Here is a 27,702-nt window from a genome sequence, read left to right as displayed (position 1 = left end):
GTCAGCTTATTTCAACTTCTTACTTCTGGTGCATTAATCCTGGAAAAGTATAAATTACATGAACTTTTAGTAGGTAAATAAACCTATAAAAAGTAATTGAAACTTCTTTGAACATACTAATATCAATTTGCTTTCTTTACTGGAAATGTATTTTCTGCTCAGAAATTTGGCTAAAAAATATTTAATAATATATACAATAAACTCACATCCACATGTAATACAAATATGCTTACCTCAGTCAGGTGCGGAGTAGGGTTAAATCCACAGAGGTTACACACTTGATTCTTGCATTCAGTGCAAGTGTTGAAGTTGGGAGGATCCTTAGAACCTATGTTAAGTTCGGTTTTGCAGAGAGGACAGGCTGATTCTGGTTTGGGGGTTTTCTCTAGTTTCGGGGGCAGGGCAGCCTTTTGAGGCTCAGCTGTCGAAGGTTTGCTATCCTTAACTGGCAGGGGCTTCTTTTCTGTTTCTGTTCTTTTTCCTGACAGAACTTGTTCAGCTTTGGGCTCTAACTTTTCAGCTCCTGGAGCTTTTGTTTCTTTTTTCACAGGTACAGCTTTTGCAGGTGCTGGAGGTGCCTGACTGGTAGATTTGGGTGGCCCCTGAGAAGGAGGTGGTTGGGAAGGAGAAGAGACTTGTTTTGCTGGGCCTCCTGGCCCACTTTGTGAATGAGATCCAGGCTGGCCTGCTGTAGAGATTAGAGTTGATGCCTGGCTAAAGATTGATGCTCCAAACCCAAAGAGTTTCCCAGTCACAGTTTCCTGAGGAGTGGTGGGCTGTGATTTAGGAGCATCAGTAATACCTCCTAGATTCAGACTAAAACGTCTTGACTGCTCCTGAGGCTTTGGTGGCTGTTGAGATGGGGGGGCAGTTTGGCTAATGGTAGGTCGGGGGCCCGGAGGTGTCGGTGACCCTTTTGGCATGGGCTTGGCATCTGGCTTAGGACCAATTTTGGTTTGTGCTTTCTTGGGTTCTTCCTTCTTTTGAACTGGATCAACTTGTTTCTGACCTTTGCTCTCCATACTAGGTCCAGGATGTGAAATAATTTTTGAATCTGATGCAGGTCGAGGTATGACTTTAGAATCAAATGGGGTAACTTTTTCTCCTGTTGGTGGAAAACTCTGTGAAGGTTTGGCAGAGTCTGGTTTTAGAGGAGCAGGGGTTTTCTCTTGATCCTGCGATTGTACTTTGGAGCTTGGAATATCAGGTCTTGTTGCTGTTGACGAAGAAGACACAATGTCTGTGGCTGACTTTGCTGTCTTGGGCTGTTTTATTTCATCGTCAGCCATGGAGACCTTGACCTGCTCAGATGGGACAGAGGCCTCTTTGGGAGGGGCTGGCTTAGATGAGGGCTCTGCCACAGGAGGCTGCTTGGCCAGGGTTGGGGGAGAACCATGAAGGGTTGGTTGCTTTACTAGTGGTGGGGGCTTTTTAGACTCAGGTGCCTTTGAGATATCCTGCTTTGGTGCAGTATCCTTCTTTGGAGAAATCTGCTGTGACTGTGGAGATGGTTTGCTCACCAAGGATGCAGGGGTAACTGGGGCTATCTTCGGTTTGGGCTGGGGTGATGATGGAATTGGAGTCAGGTCACCTCCTAGAGCTCTTTGCATCTGACAGTTTAAACAGAGCCACTCTTTCACCTAGAAATAAAGTAAAACCATGGTCACTGAGATAAAAACAATGTGAAAATGTTTTCAAAATGCATGGCACCATGTGAAACAATGTCTCTCATGAAAAACATAAAATATAGATCAAATTCTTTAAATTAAATTTTATTCAAATGATAATTAAAATATAATTAATGAACCTCAGAGACCTAACTACTCTATAGTTTAAGAAAAAGAAAAAATTCAAAACAGAGCTGTATTTTTCTTTTAAAATTAATTTTGGTATTATTTGCCTTTGATTTACTCAAAATTTGATTACTCCAAGAAACAAAAAAACCACATATCATAAAAAAAACTATAACATATATTAGATTCCATGAATCAGTTATATTAGATACTTTCTCTATGGATGGCTCATAACAGTTTTTCATTATATAACCCAGAGTAGGTTGTCAAATTATTAACACATTGCTAATTTCTTAAATTAGTGGAGCATTACTTCCCCCTCCAAGGAGACATAATCAAATGTGTGAAAAACAAAAAAAAATGTTAACCATGCTGAGTTAAACAGAGAACATCCTGTTTAAAAACAATAATAATAATGGCATCCCCTCAAATTAGCATAAATAACATGATCTAATTAACAGAGAAAATATTATTTCTTTAAAAGTTTTATGAATATATTGGAAAGAGCAATATATTTATTTGAATGATGAGATACATATGTAAGTGACATACATATCACACACACACAAACATATATATATACATTTCCAGGTAATAAGTGCATCTGCTCTTTTCATATCACATTCAATGTGAAAAAAAATGTTGCTGAAATGAATACTATATTTCAGGAGATAATTTAAAAGTACCTATGTTTAACACTTACCTTTCAAAATTCAAAATAATATATGCTTGTTTTACACAGTTTTAGGTAGTACCAAAGTAATTTAGAATGGCAAATTCTACATGATACAATCTTCTCCACCCAAGGTAATCGATGTTACCAGTTTAGTACTGTGTTTCTTTGTACATAATTCCAGATGGTGAAAAAGTAAATGCATGAAGCACAGGTACCAGAAAAGCTTCCACAGTACAAAATCGTGAAATGTTATTAGGATGGCAAACAACATACTCTTCATTTGCAAGCAATTTACCTTTGAAAGAAATTGAACTAATCATTCCTAAACTTTTAAACATTGGTCATTTTAGAGTTTACATTGTTAAGCTTTTTTTAATAAAAAAAAAGACCTATACTGAATCTTCCCCTTAATCATTAAAATGTCTTTAAAATCAAAAGAAAACACACTGATTGAAATTATTTAAACTCATACACCAGTATAACAAGGCTTATTTTACAATCTCATAAAAAGCAAACTTTTGTTTGGAGAAGGTTAAAAGAGATTTTCAACTCCAACTGACAAGTTATATTTATTTCTATTTAAAAATCTAAATCAAAAAGTATAATTAAAATATTTGATAAACATGGGTGAGAGATACTTGAGTGTTCATTACATTTGTTCTCAATATAGGTGTTGAACACCAATGTATATGTTATATTTTAATCTTTACCATTCTGTATGTTTGAAGCATTTCACAAAATAAATAAATATATACTTATATAAAAAAATGAATTCCAAAGCATAATCAAGCAATTGCTACTTTGTAAGTACCATGACTAAAGTGAGCTAGAATATAAGTCACCCATTTTATTTCCTTGGTGGAAGGAAATTCCTCTATAACTATGCATCTACCCACTCAACCATCTCCCATCTCCCTTACTGTCAGTGTCAATGCCACTGTTCAATTATTTATTTTTCTCATTTGTTTTCTTCCACAGCTTTCAATGATACATCACCTCATAATCATGCAACCATGAGAAAAAAGAAAATAAAATTAAAAGTATAATGTTACTTATACTCTGTCATTGATATGTTTCCTATAAAATATTAATGAGATCAGTAGCTACACTAACCACTTTAAATCACAAACTACTAGGGTCAGTCACTTTGATTATAGTTAAATCATGCTTACTCTTTTTGGCAAGTGTCACAGCCAAATGAAAAATTTATTCATTTCTTTATTCAAATATTTACTAAGCAACTTCTACTTGGCACATATCACCAAATAAAAAACAAAAATTTCTGTCCTCATGGATAATACATTATGAAGAGTCAAATAATAAACAAGGTAATGCATAGTGTAATTTCAAGGTTATTATAAATATATAATGAGTATCTGAAGATGATATTGTCATGATTCCTTCTATCCTTTCTTCCTGAGTTTCCATGTTCCTCCCCCTCACCAACAAATAAAAATCTCTGGATGCACTTGGTTTTAGCACTAAAATTGCAGGAGGTGGGTTTGGGTGCAGTGGGAGAAAGCAATGGTGGGAAAATGAAGACACTGGATTTGAACAATAAAAAAAAATTAAGTCTCTTTGCAATGTGAACATTGGAGCTTCATGTGTAGCCAGCCAGTAGGCTCTCATTCCCTCTTTGAAGCACTGTAAAATTAGAACAATACCATGGCATGTTTAATGTACGCTTTACATCAACACTGGGAAACACATTCCACACTCTCTATATCACAAAATCAATGTTTCCTCGTATAAATGTATGTGACTATACCTCCACATAAAAGTTAGGGAAAAAAGGAGGCAATCACATGTGGCTGCCCCTTCACAGGGAGAGAATTCTGCTTTATCTCAATATATCCTTGGGTTGTTTGTTGTGTTTGTTTTTTTTTTTTACAATAGACTCCATTGTGTCATTTTTTGTCATTTTAATAACCACATTTCCTTCATTTTGAAAAACAATACATAAAAGACATTTGATCCCTCAACATTCCCCCTCACTGCTAGAATGCAGGTTACAATCACTGTCTACAGTTATCACAATATGAAAAGCTTTTTATCCTCTTAGGATTTTTTTAGAAAGAACATCCTTTTTATTTAATTCTACTACCCAAACTGTTGAAAATAGAAATGATTTTTATCTTAGCATTTAACAATCTAGTACTGAAAACAGGAGAACTTTCAAATTTCCTGATTCAACCAGAAAAGAATAATAAAACCAAATAAACTTCCTATACATAGAGAAAGTGAAAAAGGCCACAACCTGCCCCAGCACTAACATCATGAACCACCTTCTGCTTCTTTGTCAATGCACTTAGGGAGTACACAAAGTTTGAACAGGGCCTTTGCTCTCTCAGTCACCTGAGTTGGAATTTCTGTCATATTGTTAATGCATTCTCAATTATTACTCAAGTGTGTCTGCACTGCACTCCTCTGATGCCATAAATGAAGATTTTAGAATGGATGGGAAAGGTAATTTCCCATCCATTCTTTCATATTTCCAAAGCCACTGTCCTTCATTTGGTCCTTGTCATTTCTCAAATACTTTATACCTCCACCTAATATGAACTGCAGCTGCAGAGGGGATTATCTTGAACTACTTCCCCTCAAACCTCAATGCTTCTCCAATAACTGTGAAAGGAAATACAGTTAATGTTTTGCAAGAAATTATATATATATACACACACACACACAATTTTGTTAGTGTTCTTATGCAAGCACTTACTGAATTCTATTTCCAGATCTCTATCCCCCCAAACACTGTCAGCAACAAATGGTAAGGACTTCCTGGTTTAGTCGTTCCCTTGCTTCCCGGGGTCTAACTGACCCTTGAAACATGATAGATGTTCACAAATATTTTTTGAGCGGGTTTGAATTAAGTAAATTAGTTGAAAATGTTTGGCCTCTTCAAGCTACAGCATTTTTGTGTTTACTCTGATAATCCCCATTGTTTACCTACCCTGAATGACAGGCTCTGCCTTCATTTTCTGGTTACATGTCATTCTCCTCTGAACCCTAGTCTACATACACCTCTGCCCAGGATCCCCATTTTGATTCAAAATGAAAGTGCCCCCTTAATTCCACACCTGCAAACCATACAGATTTTCCCTGCCTGGAGAAAATGACTGCCTTGTTTCTCTTCCAAAAGTATATGTTTATGTCTTAACTGTGAGCAGAGATGAACCTGAATTTACTACCAGATTGCCTTGGATACTTGCTGCCGACTCCATCTGGTACCCTTGTCTATAATACAATTGGTTCCCCTACTTCCGCATCATTGTGTCTTCATTCCTCTGATGCCATGAATGAGGATTTTAGAAAATTTCAGTCCTTATCACTTCTTCCCCATGCCACAGTTCAGAGGAGCTTCCACCCATATTTAATGAACAACTTCTGAGGTCACCTGTCATACGTAGCACCCACTCCCTGACATTACACTCTATTAGATCTAACTAAATTGCACTCGAATCATCCATATGCCTTTCAGACATGATGGCAGAAATACAAGAAACACCACCAGGGAAGCCTACAACTGTATCAACGTGTTCTGGAAGAACTCTTACTTTCAATATACAAGTATTAAGGTGAAAAGTGAACTGTATTAGATAAATATGCCTCAACTACTACTAAATTTTAAATTTTATATAAGTATAATAAGATAGTCATCTAATGTTTTCCCCACCTACAACCTTACAAAATTCAAGGTCTGGAGACACAATTGTTTAATGAGCTAATTCAATTAGCTCTATGGAAAGGAACAAGACAAAGGCATAAGGTGTTCATTCAGTCTTCTGACTTAACATGCTGCATAAATGGGGTTAAGAGAATGGTCGGCCAGGATTTCTGCTAATTCTGGGGTCTCTGTATTTTAATGTAGACCTGCATATAATTACTATAACCCATCTGCCTGTTTAACTAATCCCCTGGGTTCCCTTTTCTCATGTATCAGAGATATATAATATAGTAATACAATTCTCTTGGCTAAGGTCTTTGCTGGATAATCATAAATGTCTTATTTAGGTGTTTCAAGAGGTACCACTTAAAAGTTTAACTGAACTTCACATATGGAATTTTAATAAATTAATTTAAATAATTAATTAATTAAAACAATTAAAACTTGTTCTGATTTTTAAGAGTGTGTCTTTCATAATCACTCAAGAGAGTTAACTCAATACATCTAAGCAGTGACATGAATTAGCAAATGCTGGGGTTCCAGAATTAAAGCATACTCCTGCTCAGGCCTATTATTAATCTACTTAGCTTCAAAACTGAATGGAAGCCTCTCAAAATCAGAAAATGTCCAGAAGGCTTAATGACTAACATTCATCTTTCAATATGCTCCAAAATGGAAATTTTAAACACAAAATTTATATAAAACTTATAATGAAATCTCTGCTCAACATAGCATAATACTTGGACTAATGGATTATCAAAAGAACAAGCACATGGGCTTTGTATTTGCTGGTGTTCGTACCATTCACATTAGCCATCAAATCACTTTTCTTCAATCATGCTTTCATCTTGTCCTTTACAATAAAAGCTGTTGGGTTCCTTCTCTTGACGCATCGCAATTAAACTTCTCTGCAAATCATGACATCTAAATGTACCATTTACTCCATTAAAGTACTACTCTCATTCTCTTTTTAAATTTGATTTTTATTGTATTTTTTGCATTACCGTTCAGTCCCCATATACCCCCTTCCCCCAGCAATCACCACATCTCATTCTCTTTATATGAGTTATAATTCACAGTCCAATTTGTTCTCTTCAATATATCTAATTGCTACCCATCCTTTATAGTCCACACTGAATTTCCTCCTTTACCACTTAATATTCCATCATCAATTAAGTTTGCCCCTTCTCCTATTAAAACAATAGTTTGAACCACAACATTTAATCCCAATGTTTTACATTTTTTTCCAGTTATCTCCCCTCTTCTCCTCACACAGACTTTTAAACAGAGTGACCACTTCTCGTGATTACTCTTATCCCTGTATTGGATACTAAGAAAATTTTAGATATTACTTAATGGTAATTATTCTAAACTTCTTTTTCTATTTCTCATCAAATTATGTCCAAATATTCATTGAATATACTATTTATATTACAGTATATTATCTTGAATGACATAGAAAATATAATCACATAATACATATTAGATAATAAGGTAATGTATAATATTATACAGAGGAAACCAAGCTAAAGTTTGATAACAGATTATGCTTTCTTTTATTCAAGGACTGCCCAAACCATACCACCTCCTCCACTAACAGCAGTTTGGCTGCAGATGGCTCACTGTAGGTGACATCTCTACATATGCATATTAATGCACAATGTATTCTGGTTAAAAATTAGACACTAGCATTCCTCAGAACTGTGATAACACACCCAGCAATCTGATGAAACAATTTTACTTAAAAGAGTACACCCAGAAGTTATGGGTATTTTCTCTCTGAAACTGTGTGGATTCCAATATCTGCTGCATAATTCAGCAACCATGAACAAACCTTGTGAAACATAAACTAAATGGGTCCTTTTTCCTTCACACAGCATAATAATGTTCACCAAATGCTAGCAATATCATTCATAAATCCTCACATTAAAGGATCAAATGATAAAAGCATAGTTTAATATGTCTGTCAGGGTAGTCTAAAACAAGAAAACCGACACTTTCGTCAAACCACAATTTACAAAATAATTACAGTACACAAACATCAAAAGATATTTGTACTCTATTACAGTTACATAAAGAGAGGAAGATCCTGCCCCTCTCAAAAAAGAGGAAAATCCCAAAACACTAAACTAAACTTACATACATTATATATTAACACTTCTGAATAGCCTCTCATATGGCAAATTTAAACTTTTGTACCTCAATTGATTAACACACACATTTTGTAGCCAGTGATACAATATATCTAATTAAGCAGTGTTTGTGCAACTATCTGAATAGCTAGCTTATTGAATTGTCACACTATTTCATTTAAACATAAAAAAATAAATTATATTAGTTAAAACAGTTAAAGGTCTCATAAACTATGTGAGCTCATGAAGTATACTGAAAGCTACATGTCTTTCACCCAATCAGATGCTCACTGGCATGACAATCACTTGCATGTTGACTTGGAAAGAAATGAAATACTTTTGAAAAAAATATATGAAATACTAGAAGGATATTAAAGCTTGTGTAAAAAGACAAAGATTCATTAGAGACTTTAGTCTCTCTTAACTTTCTGTGAATAGAAGCCCCTTCTAACTTGTAGTTAATCCATACTTTTTACAGTTGTATGTATGTACATTTTCAAGAATGTACTTAAGCAAAGTCTGACTTTAAAATTATACTTAATCAGCTTCACATTATTTTCATTTTTTTTCAGGGATTCTATCTATATTTTTTTATTATCATATATTTCTTTCTTACCACATTTTTAATACTTCTTCTTACTACTAAATACTAAAAAACACAATGATCTACACTTCAGTTGCTAAATTACTGATTCTTCTATCAGGGATGTCCAACCCTTGGCCTGTGGGTCAGTCGTAAGCAGCCCAGGATGGCTATGAAAGTGACCCAACACAAAGTCATAAATTTACTTAAAACATTTTTTTCTGTTTATCAGTTTTCATTAGTGTTTGTGTCTTTAATGTTTGAGCCCAGACAACTCTTCTTCTTCCAGTGTGGCCCACAGACACCAAAAGGTTGGACATCTCTGTATCTAGACACTGAGTTTTACTCTTGAGAGTGAGCTGTCATCTCAATGTTGTCATCTGTTTTTTTCAAAATCTAACAGAGTAGCTGGCTCACAGTAGAAGCACACAGCTTTCTTTACTGAGCAATATAAAACTCTGTTTTGAGCAAGAATGAAGAGTAAGGTATAAAAGTAGGCTCTTAGACCTTGATTATTTTTGCATTTAATTCCAAAAAAAAATTCCTCCCAAGAAGGTTAATTTCCTTTTAACTTTAAAAATGTGTAAAATCAACACACTTTGACATACACACACTCTTTCTAGTAACCCAGAAATGTGGGAAATGGTCTATCTAAAGACAATGTGATATGTAAAAGGATGCTAAAATTCAGGTCAGCAGCTCCAGCTTCTTGAATGGAATCCACTGCAAGCCACTTTAATTCTTAACTTCAGTTTTCTCATCTACAAATGCAAGTAAACAATGCTGGCAATAATGCTGGCAATATCCTGACTTGCCTTATAGAATTTGCATAACAATTTATAATAATAAAATAGATATTTATTAGTTTCAATTTCAAAGCACTTCCACTTATATAGTCAAAGGTGATTTTTACTTTATGAATATTCTTATCTCATAAATAAGGATACTAAATACTTGGGAAATAAAAATAACCTGACCAAATCACAAATCAACTAAGTGGCTGAGCTAGGGGTTTATATCCACATTGTCCAAGTCTAAAATCTCATATTCTTTCCACTTTCCAAAGGGCCATCTGATAATTAATTTATAAAGAGACTCTGTAGATTTCAAATGCTTCAGGTATGAATTCTGATATTTTTGCCTCTTGACTTATCTTTAAATGTGGATACTACCTTAAAAAGCTGTAAATGACAAAATGCATACAAAGTGCCTATTGTGCAGTCTAAAATGAAGTGTTCAAAATCTCTTCTTTTGTGACTGAAGCCTAGTCTAAAAAAAAAGGCAAGAAACATGGTTTGCAGTGAGGCTGTTGCTTCCTTATCAAAGGTCCCTAGAACTACTTTTAAATAAATTCATACTGTTACATAGCACAAGGATCTCAAGGTCTGGCAAGGTCTGAGCAGTTGTTACTAATGCTGTTCTAACTAAACGTTAAAATGAAGCACAGTATTTTTCTGATGCAGTTGTAAACAGGGAACCCAACCTGGTAAGTGCAGCCAACTTCAAAAAAATATTGACATATAACTAACCAAATAGTATATATTAACAATGACTAAGCATCCCTGGGAGGAGGCAGAGCTTTGGATGTAAATGCCCTGTCTCCTTTATTTGTTGCAAGTAAATAAAACCATCTGTGACAACCACATCTCATTAATACAACACCCCAACCAGTAAACCCTTGGAGTTTGGTAACAGCAGAAATATCAAAAGGAGTGTACATTTTGAGCAACACAGCTAGACCTACAACCCAGATCTTTGTTGTTTTATAAATGCATGTGATAAAAGCATTTCTTTAATGTAACATACTTGAAATTTGAGCCAATTTTTATCTAAGCTGTGCTAATTAAGATATGGAATGGAGGAGAAAGTTAGATGTGTGTGTTTTTTCAAGGGATATAAACAATAAGAAAGTTAGCCCATCATTGTATTAAGTTTACTAATCCAATAAATGACTTTGTTAAGTGTGGGTATCTGCTTTCACAGATCTGTTCTAAGTATACTAAGAAACTGTTCACCATGCCAGTTGCAATAATATGTAGCAACACTTAATAGATATAAAAGCTGACTATGCAGAAATATACCTGAAACATCTAGTTATTTAAAAGCTGAAAATGAAAAAAATTGAAAAAAAAGGCTTTGGTTTAATGATTAAACTTACAAGTAAAGCATGAGGAATATAGAGTCATTTTATATAGGGAACATCCAAGTCGTGAGAGAAATGTAAATCAGACCTAATCAAAAATGAGAGCTAAACAAACATGGTGCTTATAAACATATTTAAGTAATGCCAATTTTTAAAATGTTAATTGAGCATTTCTATTCTTTTAAATTCATTATCAAACTATTTTAAATGAAGATAAATTAATTTTGTTATAGGCAGGGTATTCTTTTCATACTATAATAAATAACATAAGGATTAACAGAAAATAGCAAAAAAAAATCCCAATATCCTTTATTTTCTATTTAGAAAATTCTAAACCTTATGTTTAGAATTATGGGACTTTCTTCTTATTGGATTTATATAAAAATGGTCATGAAGTACACAGGGCTGTGACAAGCAAAAAATGCATAAAAACTGACCAAACTCACACCACAGGCATAAAGCATTTCAAGTCATCACTGTTATTTAGAACCTAAATTTCTTGACATTTCACCACGTATTGCTAGAATGCCAAAGCTGAAGATGTAAAAATCAAGAATCGAAATCCTTTATCCATCCCTTCACACTATATAATTGTTTAATCAATCATTTGATGAATTAGAACTTTTTAAATCACCCATGCTAATTTAAACACAAATTTATATGATAAAAAATAGTACGAAAAGTTATGACATTAAAAGTAAAAGCCTCTTTTTCTACCATCAAGCCTTACTCTCCAGAATCATCACTGTTATCTGTTGCCTTGAGGTTTTTTGTCACTGCCATTAAAACATCAAATAATAAGCTTTGAATCAAATTTAAAATATCACTTATTTTTCACCTTACTCTAAAAGCTACACTTTTTCAATAGACAATCTTACATTATCACTTATGTTAGGACTGTCTTAAGCACTATCCAAGAAATCATATTTGAGGAACAGTACACCCTCAAAAACTGTCGTTTCACTCAACGTCTTTTCATTATAATGTTGACGAGAAAGGAATTAGTTTATGGTAAAGTTGGTTTCATTATACATCATTTCACTACAGTTCTAAAGTATATCAACAGTGTTAAATGAGGACTTAATGTACTATATATTTTAATATGATAAAATAATGCATAACTTTTTTAGTTTGGTTTGTGTACCATCTAACATCATCTCACATTCCACCACTATTTTGAAATCACATTTTGAAAAACACTGATTTAATGTCATTCTAGTTTTCTTCATTTCTGAGGTATAGTCAGCTATTCCATCCTATTCTTTTTAATTAGAGGAATTCCTAACATGATTATGAGATATACATACACACTTATACATATTTTCTCCTTATCCTTGAACTCTGATATTTCACTCAGATATATTAGTCATTGTATCAACCTTTCTTGGCCATTGGTGGGGCTATACAATCTGAACACTTAAATCTTTCTTTAGCTCCGAAAAATGTTCTAGAGCCTGCCTCCATAGTCTTGATTGCAGAACTCCTAATAGAGTTTTAGATATAATCTCCATGATTTTTAACATGACTCTTAGAGCCTCAGAACTCCTCGAGTCCTACGGGAGCCCCAAGAGTCATAGATAACAACCTCAAAAAATGTCTGCAACTCCATGGGCAGGAGTCTAGAAAAAGCTGCTGATACTGAGGATAAACCCCATTCCCAGCATCCACGTTAACTAAAGGAAGAAGTACAGGGGAAATAAGTAAAGCATAGGAAATATAGTCAATAACATGGTGGAAATGATGTGTGGTGTCAGCTGTGGTGCTGGAAATATCAAGGAAAACACTATATAAAATATATATTGTCTAACCACTAAGCTGTACACCCAAACCCAATACATATAATATAAAGGGAGGGAGGAAGTAAAGGGGCAACTCAGAAGTCTACACATTCCTGGCTACATTCTTACCCTTTATATGTCACCAATCCCACCCCCTCAAATCTCCAGCTTCAATTAAGATCATACAAACAAGTTAGATGGACCTTTAGTCACCACTAAAAATTCCAGATTTCCAATTGATCCCTCAACTCCCAGACTCTAATGCCCCAATGGGAGGGAGGGAACTCCAATACCCCATCAAATCCCTCCCTTGGTCTATGCCATAACTTTCTCCTAACTCAGTTTTTCCCATAACACTTATTACCATCTGTCACACTACACACACACACACACACACACACACACACATATACGTGCACATATATATGTTTTATGTGTCACTCTTACTACAATATAAGTTCCATGAGGGAAGATTTTTTAATCTATAATATTTTGTTCACTGCTAATATCCACAGAGTCTAGAATAGTGCCTGCAACATAGCAGGTGCTTACTAAATAGCTGATTTTTTATTATCTTTTTACTGTATTATCTGGGAAAATGCTGAGTCTTTATTTTCCAGAGTATCAACTGAGCCCACCTTCACTCAGCCCACTGAAATTTGAATCTGGCGTTTATTGATAATGACTACCTCTCAAATATTTCTCAGTAATAATAAGAATATCTTTAAGTTCTTTGTGTTTTCCAAATGAACTCTTCCATGAGGTCGGATGTTTTTTTATTCTTTTATTTCATTTTTCACTAGGTCATCTGTGTCCTTCTTATGTTATTATTGTTAAAATGTCAAGTTGGTCTCTTCAAACCATTCAATCATAATCAATATTTCCACTATTTAGTAGAAGCAATCAATAGGTTTCTCTGTATTTGTGAACAGGTGTGCTTTCCCACTAGCCTTCTCCTCTGAATAAGAGGAAATAGCATTGTAGAGGGTTGGGGTCCAGGTAAGGACCGTTTTACTAAAACACTAACAACTTTAGTGCATTTGACTCATGGTTGAGTAATGTCTCCTTTGTTTGTTTTTCCTTTGCATCACTGTATTTTGGGAGAAGCGCATTACTTCTTCTAACCTTCTTTTGAAGGTCCTAGTTTTCTCATGAAGGCCCTTCCTCATGCAGCTCATCCCTTCATTTGGAAAATTCTATGGTTTTAGCCTTGGGAAAAAATAAGGCCTCTCCCTACGCCATCTTCCATTGGAGATTAGGAAAGAGTCCACTTGGCATATATTTTTCCTTCTCTAGTTCTTTAACTTACTTTTTGATCACTACCCACAACCCACTACTGCTTTCTAAATGTGTTGATAGCAAGCTCAGAGTGTCCCTGAAATCTCTCTCATGAGAGAGAGTGGTTTCCTTGGCAATTTTTTTTGTCACCTTCTTCCCATTTTCTTTCTACCTACTAGGAATTCCTCAACATTCCTCAACATAAATTCCTCAAATTTATGCTATTGGTGGCCACACCCATTTTCTGGAAATACCATACTTTCAATTTTTAAAAAACTGGGATCTACGGAAAGAGGAAATGAACAAATCTGTGCTCAGTCCTTTTTTTAAGAGGAACTGTGTTGTGGTCTTTGCTTAGAATTTGGGATGACAAAAGACCTTTGTGCTAAAACAGCAAACAACTGAAAAGAGACTATCCACTTTTCTAAAAATCCTTTACTACACCTTCAGAAATGTCTTACTGGCTTTCCTTCTCCACAGGTTCCAGCTTCCTGGCTTTCTTTCTCCACAGGTTCCAGCTACCTGACATTTCACATGGCTCTAGTCTCCTCTCACCGGGCCTCCTGAACACATTTCTGCCATCACCTCTCCCATTTCTCTTACTTGAAATGGAAGAAGCAACAGGCCTATCCACCGTAGACGTGTCAAGTTACACCATTTGACAGACCTGAAGAATTTCAGTCATTTTATGTTGTGTTTTGTTTAATAAATTGAGGGAGTTCATATGCAACTCCAGGTATGTTTGGTTTTTGAGTTTCTACACTGCTAAAATATGGTTATGCTTTCGTTAAATAAAAATATCTGGATTCAGCTGAAAGGCTTATTAACATATGGGCCATAATAATCAAAAATAATATGACACAAAAACACTTTAATCACTAACAGTTGGTTCATTATAAACATTCTGAAAAATGACAAGTCATTTCATGTATTACAAAATTTCATAAGAGCCATGAGAACTATCAGACATTAGGGACAAGTCTTTAAATTTGTTCCTAAATCTATTGTGTCCTAGGCTACACATCAAAAGAGATAAATGAATCCAAAATAAGAAAAACAACAACAAAATGCTTTTGTTACTAATTAGAAAGCAAATACTCTCATTTGGTGTCAGAAAGCAAGCTTGAAGAGAGAGCCTGTGTTCTTTAAATGTATTCCTTTAATGGACTGGCAAAAAGAGATAAAGCTATAAACTCCTCTTGGGATCAAAAACCTGGGCTTGGAATCAGTGGATTCTTAAGGTTTATTTGGAAAAGCACACATCTTGACAGCTACCAGAGAGGACAGTTCATTTTAACACCACCCTCTTCGCACAGATATCTGGGTTGTGTAAGGTGTGTGTATGTGTGCCTGGCAGGGGACGGGAGAAGTGACAACTTTAGTTAAGGAAGTAAAAATCTCCCTCCCTAATGCTCTTATCTGAATGTTGGTACCTTTCCAGTTCTTCTTCTCCAGACCTGGTAGTCATTTAAGAGGAAGGATGTTCATTAGCAAATGTAGTCACAATCCTGAAATATTGGTAACAAAATACATAAGACAAATTCTAGTCTTTTTAAGAAGTGATACAAGAGACCAGTATTTTATTTTACTCATAGTCTACAAAAGTAACAAGATAGTTACTGCATATAAATATCAGACCTGAAAATAATAAATTCATATAAATTAATGGGCTAAAAAAGATTCAGCGTCTTTCCCTGTCATGCATGGAAAAACTGTTCACTCAATCTGAGTATCTCAGTACAATTTGACCCAGTGTTTATAGTCCTCTTTAGAAGATGTTGAGAAGTTTTATTTATGTGTGTGTGTGTATACATGTGTATATACATATAACAGTTTATAAGTTGATATCTTTCTCAAAATTTCATTGATCTTAACTCTTAAAACAGAAGTTACTAGGCTCTAGCAGAGCTCAAACTTCCTAACTCTGACTTCCTAATAATTCAGATGTTTGAAGAACCAGCTGGCCATTTGTTTAACAGGATTAGCAAAGATGCATTCCCAGAGTTCAGAATTAGACCTGGGATTGCATTTTTCCTTATGAAGAAAAAAAAGAAAAGAAAAACGAAATGTTACTACTAACACTATAGATTAAATGGCTTTTGATTGTAACCTCAGAACCCAACAATTCATAATGCTGTAGCTACTGAAAAAACAAACTGAGTAAACTTTAAAAGTGAACCATTTAAAACAGAATATCCGTGTTACATTATAACTTCAAAAACACTTTATATATTTTAAAAATACCTTCTCATACAAACATTCAGTTAATCTTCCTACCTGCCCAATGTGTCTGGTAGAGAACATGTTATTTACTTTTCAAATGATATCATTTTCACAGAGTATAATTGACTCACTCATGTCATCGTTAATGGGGATGTTTCCTTTATTGCAAATGAGGCCCTCTACCTGCCCCCACATTCCCAACTCCTTTCATGTGTGTCCAAATTCTTATTATTCTTCACAGACCCAGGTGAAATATTTCTGTTCTCATGAAGATAGTCATGAGACCACCCTGCTGACAGTGACGGTTACTTCCTTTGACCTCATGGCCCTTTCTCTCTCTTCCTATCATGACTAAATGGATTTGGAATCAGAAAATTTCACTTGGTATCTGCTTGTCTACCTACCATCAGTGTGATCCTGAAGGTAAACTAAACATAGTAACCACATGAACAGTTTGTGCATTAGTATGGTAGAGGAAACAGAATATACGCCCTTGGAGTCATATGGAAATATAATTTTGGTAAAACAAATAGGAAAGAACTATGTGAACTGTAAAGCCCAATCCAAAGTTCTCTTCACACACACACAGAGAAATATACATAGTTTTTCTTTCTTACACACAACTTTTATTTCCCCTATTTTCTGGTTGAAGGAAGAATCTATAACTAATGAATACTTGATTTTGTCATAGCAGTCATTTGTGCCTCACAACTAAGTATTTGATACAAATTTCTAAAATGAATGAAGGATTGAGGGTATGACTTATGCTAGCCAAGGTAAGTCTCATAAAGAAGAATGCTCACCACTACCTACTAAATATGGAAAGCCAAAATCTGACTTCAACTTCGAATCTCATTGCCTATTTCTTCTTTGCCACCACTTCAGTCAACCTAGAATTATCCCTGATTCCATAAATATCCCCTACATTAGTCTGGCTCTAGGTCTTGGACCAAATCATTACAACCTTTCCTGTCTTTTATCTGTTGAAAGAGTATCCAGTCTTATATACCTAGCTCAAATGCCATTTTTCCATGAAGCCTTCTTTAATCTCAGCCACTGGAAATGACACCCCCTACTCTTAAATCCACAATATTTGTTCATATGTCTCACAGCCATTATCATTTGACCACACAGTATATGTGCTTATGTGTGGGTTATCTAACCTAGTACATTGTGATCGTGTTACGATCAGCACTATGTTTTAGTTATTTTTATATCCCACAAAACATGTAGTAAAATGTCTTCTATATAGTATGTACTCGAATAATATAAAGGATGGAGCAAAAGTAAGTTTACAGTCGTTCATATAGAAAATAATCCAACAAATAATAATAATTTAAGTATGTTTCACATACTCACAACTGTAAACATACATTTGCCCCACCCTGTACATGGCTTGACTCTTCAACTGTGTGTTTCTGCCTTATAAATTGCCATAAAAACATAAAAAAGATTTTACAAAGTGATAATCTACCATTTGAAGTCATTATTACTACTCGTTCCTATCAAGGTAGCATATTCTGGCAGAAACATACCTTTACTAACATTTAAAAAACTACAAATACATAAAAAAATTACTTATAATCTGGTTTCCTCCATAAGTAGAGAGCAGCATGTTCTTACTAATTGCAACTTTATCATTAAAGAATGATTTATTTAAAAAGTTAAAGTACTCAATATGACATTCAGTTAAAAGCATAAAAGACACTCTAGAAAATAACAAGAGGCTGACACATTTTCAGTGCACATCACTTTCATCTTTCATCACACTAAGTACTGAACCTAACATAACAGCTACCGATAGTCCCCATTCTTGTTATTATTGTAACATAAATTTCCTTTATAACAAGGGCACACAAGTCTCCTTCCTCAGGCATATTTAACTCACATAATCCCTCACTGTCATCCCCCCAAGCAGTTCCAAACTCAGTGCACACTGAGCCCACCAACAGCTGTTCTCCAGACAGACTAAGTGCTTTCTGTGCTTCCTCATCGAGTAAGGGCTTCCAGATTTCTTTAAAAAATATATCCTCTTAGATGCTAAGCCTCTATGGTCTCGTTTTATGTGATTATCTTCACTGTATTACTTAACTCCAGAGAATTTCTGGGTTTTTCTGCTATTTGCTGTATTTTGTCCTGCCCCCACCAATAAACAACCTTGAATTTATTTGTGGCACTGCCTGCCCCTTTCTAATCTGATATGTCAGGAAGGCTTGCCCAGACTTGGGAGATACAAACACGGGTCCTTTAAGAAGACACCCATCAATGCTGAACCTTCTCTAATGACTTCTTCATTGTCTGAACTGACTTAGGCTGTTATTAATACTCTCAACTAATGAGGGAAGCAGGCCCTTTTAGGGGATATCAAAATCACTGTCAAGGAAAAGGGATGTGTGGTTTGAAAAACTGTGTTGAATTTTATATTAAAATTGTATTTAGAGTTTGAAAACAATGTGTTTTTCCAAGCACAAGTATGACCCCAGTTAAAAGTATCAAATTTTGATAGGTAGGAGCATGAATTTAAAATTAATTATCACTGTATACTAAATAGTAAATAACGTGGCTATTACAAAGTACAATGAGTAAATGCTCAGCATCTTTCAATAAATCCATATTTCTTTTACGTGCCAAATTCATCACAAACTGTGGCACTATTTTAGGCTTATTATTAAAGAAAATATTTTTTAATTCTACCTTACAATTGGCAGAAAAGAAAAAGAGGAAGAAAGGAGAGAAAAGAAGAACCAGGGAAAAATAATGCCATCCTATCATATCAACAATGAATGAAGCACCCTTGGTGGAAGATGGTAATATGACTTAAAAGCATGGACACAGTGAATAAATACACTTACCTCAGTTATATGAGGATTGGGGTTAAAACCACAGAGGCTACACACAGTGGTTTTACATCCAGTACATGTGTTAAAATTGGCCTTTTCGGGAACGTGCAACAGCAATTCAGTGGTATTGCAAAGAGGACAGATGGTTTTAGGGGGGCCTTCCACTGGAATCTGGGCTGCAGATGAAGAAGTCTGTGGCTGAGGTTTCCCAGGTCCTGTCTGGCTTACTGGTTCTGTAGATTGCTGAGCTGAGGGCTTTGCTGGGCCAGGCTGTTGAGATGGGGGCTTTGCTGGGCCAGGCTGCTGAGGTGGGGGCTTTGCTGGGCCAGGCTGTTGAGCAGAGGGTTTTGCTAGGCCAGGTTGTTGTGCTGAGGATTTTCCTGGGCCAGGCTGTTGAGCAGGTGGCTTTGTTGGGCCTGGCTGCTGAGTAGGAGTCTTTCCTGGCCCAGGCTGCTGAGCCAGAGACTTTACTGGCCCAGCCTGCTGTGCTGGAGTCTTCACAGGCCCAGGTTGCTGAGCTGGCGATTTTGGTGTCCCTACGTATTGGGCTGGCGGCTTTGTTGGTCCTGGAGGCTGAGCTGAAGACTTTGGCCCAGGCTGCTGAGCTGCAGGTTTTGCTGTCCCTGGTGGCTGGGCTGGGGGTTTTGTCAGCTGCTGAGCTGAGGGCTTTGCTGTCCCAGGCTGAGCTAGGGCCTTCGCTGGCCCTGCTTGCTGAGCTGAGGGTTTTGCAGGTCCAGGCTGTGGCATGGGAAGTTTTTCAGGTCCAGGATGCTGGGCTGGAGGTTTTCCAGGACTTGCTTGTTGAGGCGGTGGCTTGGATTGGCTTTGCAGTGAGGGTTTGACTGATTCTCCCTTGACTGTGTCTACCTGTTTAGTCTGAGGCCTAGTTGCATCTCTTTGAAGTGGTAATTTTGTCTGATCTGTTTGAGGAGCCTGGGTAAGCCCCTGAATTGGCTTTCCAGTCCCTGGAGGTTGTGATTTCATTTTTTCTGGTTGCTGTGAAGATACTGATTTGGGAGAGCCATCCTGCTGAGGTGGGGTGCTTATAGGTCCTTGCTGCTTAGGAGTTGACTTGGGTGACTGTTGTGATGGAGGCTTTGTGATTCCTTCAGGTTTTCCTTGTTCCTTCTGAGCTACTCTTTGTTTCTTGGCGGTTTCTTCCTGGGATGCATCAGAGTCTGATATCAAATCAAAAGGATTGAACTTATTTACAACAGAGGAGACAGCACTTAAAGGGTTAACTTCTGAGAGGAAGCCAGGCATCATACTGGACTTGTGCTCTTCCTTAAAATCAGTTCTAGACTTTGATTCTTTCAAACTAATAGTGGAAGGACTCCTTCCAGGCAATTTTTGCTCTGACCTCAAAGTGTCTGTAGTTCTACTTTTACTGAGACCAGGCTGAGCTGGACGCCCAGGGTCTGGCGGTTTTCCTGGTGGCTTTGAAGGGTGACTACTATCCAACTCTTGTTTCCTAGAAGAGTGAAACAAACAGAAGTGAAAATGCTGAATTTATCACAACTAAAAGTAGTATAAAAGTTATTAACTTGCTTATAGCCTCATAATTATAAATGTATAAATATAACAAGAACCCATTTTTGCAACATTCTGTAAGTGATCATAAAACTTAATGCCTTTACTACTTTCTTTATAGGCCCAGGGTAAAGATTTTCAACAAGAATGCAAATAAAAGGGAGAAAACTACAATATTTACTACTAGGAGTGATGAAAAATAAGAAAGCTAGTTCCAAAGCATTCACAATAAAAGTAATATACATATGTACTTAATAAAATCTGGCCATACTTAAAACCTAATTAAACACATTAACTCAATAAATCAACTCAATGCTGTATCCTAGTACATTCACTTTCACAAGGTGTATTCTTTTTCATTAAAATTATAGTCAAAGAATGTTAGCCCCTCAAATACTAGCAGTGATTAAGAAGTAAAAATTTTAAATGTGGGAATTCACTGCAACTGTATTTTGTTGCTTTTCATTTCTACTTGATTATGACACTTTATATTAGTTATATAAAACAGACAATGTTACATCAGGAGTGTTTCTAGTGAAGAAGGTTACATTCAACAGGGATTCTGACAAAGCTGATCAGTTATTCTTTCTAAAAAGGTAATATCCACCAAATATTAACTTTATAGAATGAAAATTCCTCCTAATTAGCAATTTTTGAGAAACATTTCCACCTTTCTTGTGGAAAAATGTTATATCATTTAATTTTTTTTCTAACAGCTAATTCTGAGATCTTTTTGCAGGGTAAGAATAGATACATAAAGCATCTTGAGATACAGCCTGCTATGCAAATAGCAACAAGGTAGCTGTGACCCCACTTCGAAGAAAAGTATTGCTACTTTCCTTAAAGAAAATACATGATGATCTTTTTTACTTAATATTTTCTACAATATTTACTATTGTTATTTTTAGATTATTAGTATTATTGACATTGTGTTTAAAATGCAACAAGTCTCCCTGGCCAGGTGCTCAGTTGGTTAGAGCATCTGCCCAATATGCCAAGGTTGTGGGTTCAATCTCTGGTCAGGGCACATACAAATAGCAACCAATGCATACAAAAATAAGTGGAACAACAAATCTCTCTCCCTCTCCCCGCTTCTCCCTCTCTCTCTCCCCCCTTCTCCCTCTCTCTCTCTCTCCCCTTCCTTCCCCCTCTCACAAATAAATAAATAAATATTAATGGTTTTGCTAACAAGACCAAATTTAAATGACTATGTTAAAGAATTAAAATAGCTGTTTCTCATATATACTTTTAGCCAAAAAATCAAGTAGATTAATTTTTTAAGTAAGTCATTTTCTTTATTGATAAATTTGAAACTAATAATATGCTGCATTAGAATTACAGAAAAAAGGAAACTATAAGTATTTTGTTTGATAGCTAGCTTTTTCATTTTGAAAAGATTTACTTCTTTCTAATTAAAAGAAAAAAGGAGAAAAACAGAGATTCAGTAGCACTTAAAATATAAGATGATCACAATAAATTTCTACAGGTTTTTAATTTGTTTCATCAAAATTTACCTGCTCATGGGCAGGTTAATTTTAAATTTCAGATCATTTGTCAGTTAATAATGTAAAGCATGATAGAAAGACACACAGAAGTAATACTTCTAATTAGCAAAGGGTCAGAAATAAAATAATCTATAAATGGCAATGTATACACAAAATGATTTTCTAATAAAAGAGTAAATAAAATTCTTATTCTGGCACTTTCCTTCAGGAAAAAAAGTTACAAAAACTTTAGATATTACCTTGTCTCTGAAACCTTTACTGAAACAAAGAACTAAAATCAATCTCCATATTAATTCCAAGAGTTCAAATATGTTTCTAACATGCTCTGCAACATATTTCCATTTGGGGAAAATAATTCTGAATGTTTCTTTATAGGCCTTCCTATATGTTCTCTTCCATATGAAGGCAGAAAGGCCATTGTAAACCTATAATAGATTATTTTCAGAAAGTTCCACTGTTTGGATTTTTATATTATTCTAGCAATGTTGTGTATTCAATTAATAAAATAGACCAATCCTTGAAGGGCAAATGCTTAGGGACTCTGTTATAGAAATGACTATCTTATAAATAATTATTTAGACAAGTTATTGAATTTGCTATCTTGTAAGCATCCTAAAAATCGGTATTTAAGCAGTGTGCCAAAAATATATTCTTAACTAAATTGTCCACTTTGAAAATACTATTATACTTAGTCACTGTTTTGTGATATTGTTTTACTTAATCAACATTATCTACTGAACAAATAAAAAATAAACTTAATACCAAATAATAAAAAATATTAAAAGTTAGCAGCTCGTATAAGAAACTATAATTGCATGTACTCTCTACAAATATAAGTTGTACTATATAACAGGGTCACCCTGTGAGAAAATACCTAGATAGCTATAAAGATTGCCCTACAATTTAATTTTTAGTTGCTGTAATTATGTAAACAAACAAAACATGGAGATCAGAGAGTGAGAAATAGAAAGAAAATCATTAAGAGAAAATGTAAGCTTAATACCAAACAAAAATATAAAGTTGTCTTAGAAAGTTGTCCTTTGGTGAACTTTTGTTTAACAGTTATTCTATTAAAAAGAACAATGATTAAAATGCAGTGTATGTCTTGTTTACTTCTCTCTGAACTCATGGACAATGTGTGCCACTCATCCTTGCATCACTAGTACCAACTCTGGTAACTAGAAGATGAGCATTAATGAACAATGAATAATAACAATGAGTGAATGAATGAGTGAACAGGGCAGGTTCTGTATTATTCTAGATTAGCGGTGCTTGAATTCTTTCCAAATGGAAACATTCCATATTATTTTTAGATCTTGGATTTGGCCTGATGCTCTGGGAAGAAAAACAGTCATGGAAGTGTCTAACCAATATGTGAGGCCTGAAGGAAATCTGAAGAAAATAATTGAGTAAGTCAGAATTCTTATAAGACATTCTACCAATTAGAAGTGATTTTTAGGCCTTGCCAGTATCTCAGTTTGTCAGGGTATCATCTCAATATGGCAAGGCTGTGGGTTCCATCTTTGGTCAGGGCACATATAAGAAGCAACCAATGAATGCATCCATAAGTGGAACAATAAACTGATGATTCTCTTTCTCTTCCTCCCTATCTCTCTCTGAAATCAATAAACAAAAAAAAAACCTTAATAGATGTGTTTTTAGTAAAGTCCTTATCATATGACATATCTGTACCCATAAAAAGAATGAGTAAAAGAAGTAATAAAATTGTATTTCCCTGGGTCTACAATGAATCAAAAATCCAGGAGCATTTTCATTTGTAACCTGTAACTTCTAGCTTGCAACTCCCCATGCTTTATACAACATCACTATTTTACTATCGTAGTCCCCAGATTACAATTTTTCTTTCATAGGTTAGCAGAACAAATGGTTCAGCTCAAATGAAGTAAGCATGTATTCAAGTGCAGAATGTAAAAGCAGTTGAAATGCTAAAATTTTCTGTTAAATATAACATGATAGGCAATGACAACTTGACAGTGCTGAGTCACATAAAATTTTACATTAGGGATGTAAGCAACTACAGGAATTCATTTTGATAGTGTAGAGGATACTAGGGTATAAAGACGCTAAGAGATTAATCCATGACTATAAAATTAGTCACAGAAATATGGTGTCCTGATTCCTGAGGGCAAAAGGAGGGGTAGATTTCCATCCCTTTGCACTGACTTTCCCATATGTAAAATATAGATAGATCAAACATCTCATAACAATGAATAATTCAACATACAACTTGTCTATAGCCATCATTGCTGGTGCCATTCACTGCTGATATTATTACTTTTTTATTTTGTTCATATTAAAATCCAAACAAAAACGCCCCTCTCAATTTTTCATTGATTCTCACAATGATTTTACAAGACAGGTAAGACAAGTATCATTTTCCTTATTTAGAGGCAAGGAAACTGAGGCACATAGACTGAGAAGCATTTATAATTTACCACGAGTCAGTTAAAATTAATAGGACAAGAAACTAGGTTCCTGGGTTCTCAACACTTACTTCTCATTTGTTTTTAAATCAAACCCTATCTCTTAACATTTCAAATAATTTGGATACACTTTCTCATATATGTTTAATGTGTTTTTAATATTTAAATGATAAACCAAGTGTGTCTTTGGTTTAACAACTTTTGGGGATAACAACTTTCTAAAAATTATCTTCTCTAATTTTAATATTCTCTAATACTAATATTAATAGAAATCTTTCAGTAAAATATAAGCAGTTGCTAAAATTAGAAACATACTGTTATTATTTAGATGAAACTTTCACCAATAACAGGGCACAGATTACCCATTAATAAGAATTCTATCACAAAATTATCAATTGAGTGCTTTAAAAGTATGCTATCTGATACAAATACGGCATGAAACATCAGTGTTTCAAAGGCTAAAATAATATTTTTCAGACACCCTCTGAAAGAAAAGTTAGGAATTTAGAAATCAAAGCTCACACTCTCCTCAGTATTTGTAACCAGCATGCTAACTAAACCTGTTGCTTGTAACACTTAGGAGAAACGGCAGAACAGACATACATTTCTAAAGGTTAATAGAAGCATTGTGCCTCATTATTATCTTATGAAAATCTAGTCTATGAACACTCAAAATATTTTACAAGTCAAATTTTCATCAGTAGTGGAAAATAGTACATATCATAAGCTGTACGACTTAAGGTAATGAATAAGAAAGGCTATTTGCCAAAGAAATAGCCCATAAATTACTAGTTTAAAAACACAGAAAAACATAACCACTGTAAGGAGCTAGCTTAACTAGCAGTGGTAGTTTCATTTTAAGAAAATAGAGTTTTTACCTGATGTATATTAGGCATTTAGGATTTTATGTGAAAACTATCATCATAAAACACTATAAGCATATGAAACATTTCACATTTCTCCTATATTAAACTTAATACTGTACACACATCATATTCATATGCTTATGTGATGGATTCTAAGTTAACATATTTTTACTTTATGAAGTATAGTATAAGAATCTACACCTATATGTCCAGATCTGTCATATTTCCAATACCTCAAATGAAAATTGTGTTTCCCTTCAGCTACCATTACGAAGGAATGGTTTCAGGACCACGGATAGAGAACTATTATTCTCTATGGAAGGGAGAAAAGTTGAAGGGTTTGTTTACAATGATAAAAGCAGGGAAGGCACAATGATTATACCCTCTTACTATTCTAATTAGAAAACAACTAATTTATTGGGATGAAGGAAAATGGAGAGCAAGAAACGGAAATGAATACATTTATGTTACAGACTAGCTCTTAATTGCCTATAGAAGTTGTCATTTATTTGCTTTGTCTTTAAAAGTATGTACTGGTAACTAATTTTTAGATAACACAAATTCACATGTTCTCCCATAAACCGTAAAACACTTTCGTATATAAAAGAGTGGCTTAAAAAAAAACCAGCATATGCTAATTCAGAAATACATGTACAGCACCTGCCTTGCAGTGACCAAACCATCTGTTAATGCCACAACATATTTCAAGGCCCCACACTGAATATAAAAGATGTGTTCATTTTATACCTCCTACCTAAACAGCTCCTGTTCTCCTCTGGGGGTGGGATAGGAAGGAAGGACAAATCACCTCCAGGGGAATTAATGGTATTATTGCAGAAACATTTAGACATCACTTACAGAGAAAAAGACCCCAAAATGACTGAGGAGTTTTAAACAGAGACAGGTAAACACCCATGTCTACCCAATTCCCAACACGTCTGTTCTGTATTAATGGAAGACTTCCAGATTAGTGAAACACCGGAGGGCGTCTCTCCACGCCATCCAGGAGGGAAAAGGTTCCAAAAGGCCAAACATTACAACCTAAAATCACAGTTCCAAGAATGCAACCCTTGACTATCCCACCAGAAACTCTACAATGCATCATTTTTATTCTGCCCATCAGAAAGAAGGCTTATAATTTCTTTATCGCCACCCATTAGGGAGAATAGAACGAGCGGGGACGACATATATGTACTGCCGCGCCGGCACCTATGTGCAAGGGAAGCTGTACATATATGCCCGGACATAAGCATCATGCGGTGCGTGCCTGTGCAAGGAAGGCGGCTCCGCAGCGGCCACGGGAACGCTTCCCTTGGGCAGACCCTGCGCCCTTGACATGACAGCGGCGATCTGTCTCCTCTCCTCTTCGCTCAGCTGGCTCAGATCTGCCTCCATCCCGGCTGGAATCACGGTGGGCAAGGGGCTCCCCGCCCCGCCAGCCCCTCCTCCGGCGGCCGCCGCAGCCGCTGCCGCCAGCCCTTCGGGGAGCCCTTCCCCTTCCAAGCTCGCCTCATTGCCCATGGCTCGGGGAGACTCGGGGCCGCCGCGCTTCCTCCCTGCGCCGCGTCCCAGTCAGGAAGCCGGGGGTCCGCCGCGGGGCGTGCCGGCAGCGGAGTCCCCGCGGCTCAGGGCCCGGCGTCGCTGCCCACAATGACGGGTGAGGATCAGTCTCGCTCGCAGGTGACGCCCGCGGCGGGTGCCTCCTCCATGTTGGACAACGCCAGGCAACCTTTCCAGAAGACAACTCCCGGACGCCGCCTCAGCGCCCCAAGCCGGGGAGAAGCAGATCTGAGCAGTGCCAGCCGCCGCCGTCCGCCCCTCCCACCGCGCCCCGCCTCCTCGCAGTGCGCATGCGGACCAAGAAACAGGTGATGTTGTGTCCACGCCTATCCCGTCTGCGTCGCTCAGCATCCTTCCTCGAGCTCGGCACTCATTTAAAGGAGCCCAGCGAAAGCTCAGGTTAAAAACCTGGGCGAGGCATCTGTAGTTTCTCTCAGGCACGTTGCAGAATGCCTCAACCTGACTTTTGGTGAACTATATTCCTGGGAGGGCGCAAGGGGAGTGGTGAGGACGTGTCCGTTCCCAGCTTTGATTCATGGGATTTGTAGTTTAAACTTTTTTTCATGACCCCTGATTGCATTCTATCTCCTTTAGACTTAAACGGTTTTATTGTGTGTTTTTTTTTTGAAGTTATATTTTCTTTTTCTCTTTTCTTTTTTTTAATTTTGTTTAGGAAGGTTTTAA

The 27,702-nt window shown here is 36.1% G+C and overlaps 1 protein-coding gene across 5 annotated transcripts in view; it reads right to left on the bottom strand.

The window, feature by feature from the left end:
• Positions 1–27,222, bottom strand: part of PCLO (piccolo presynaptic cytomatrix protein) — a 354,626-nt gene extending 327,404 nt beyond the window's left edge. For all 5 annotated transcript variants that reach the window (XM_045827052.1, XM_045827055.1, XM_045827056.1 and 2 more), the window contains exons 1-3: positions 26,726–27,222; positions 19,126–20,584; positions 234–1,640 (exon numbers count right to left, since the gene is read on the bottom strand). In XM_045827052.1, the coding sequence (XP_045683008.1) occupies positions 234–1,640; positions 19,126–20,584; positions 26,726–26,979 (3,120 nt within the window). In that variant the 5' untranslated portion in view covers positions 26,980–27,222. The remainder of the gene's footprint in view (positions 1–233; positions 1,641–19,125; positions 20,585–26,725) is intronic.
• Between the last annotated feature and the right edge of the window lie 480 nt (positions 27,223–27,702).

Source organism: Phyllostomus hastatus, unplaced genomic scaffold (assembly GCF_019186645.2).
Source record: "Phyllostomus hastatus isolate PE091 unplaced genomic scaffold, TTU_PhHast_1.1 phas_scaffold_78, whole genome shotgun sequence".
NCBI classification, from domain to species: Eukaryota; Metazoa; Chordata; class Mammalia; order Chiroptera; family Phyllostomidae; genus Phyllostomus; species Phyllostomus hastatus.
This window is presented reverse-complemented; position numbering and strand designations above follow the sequence as displayed.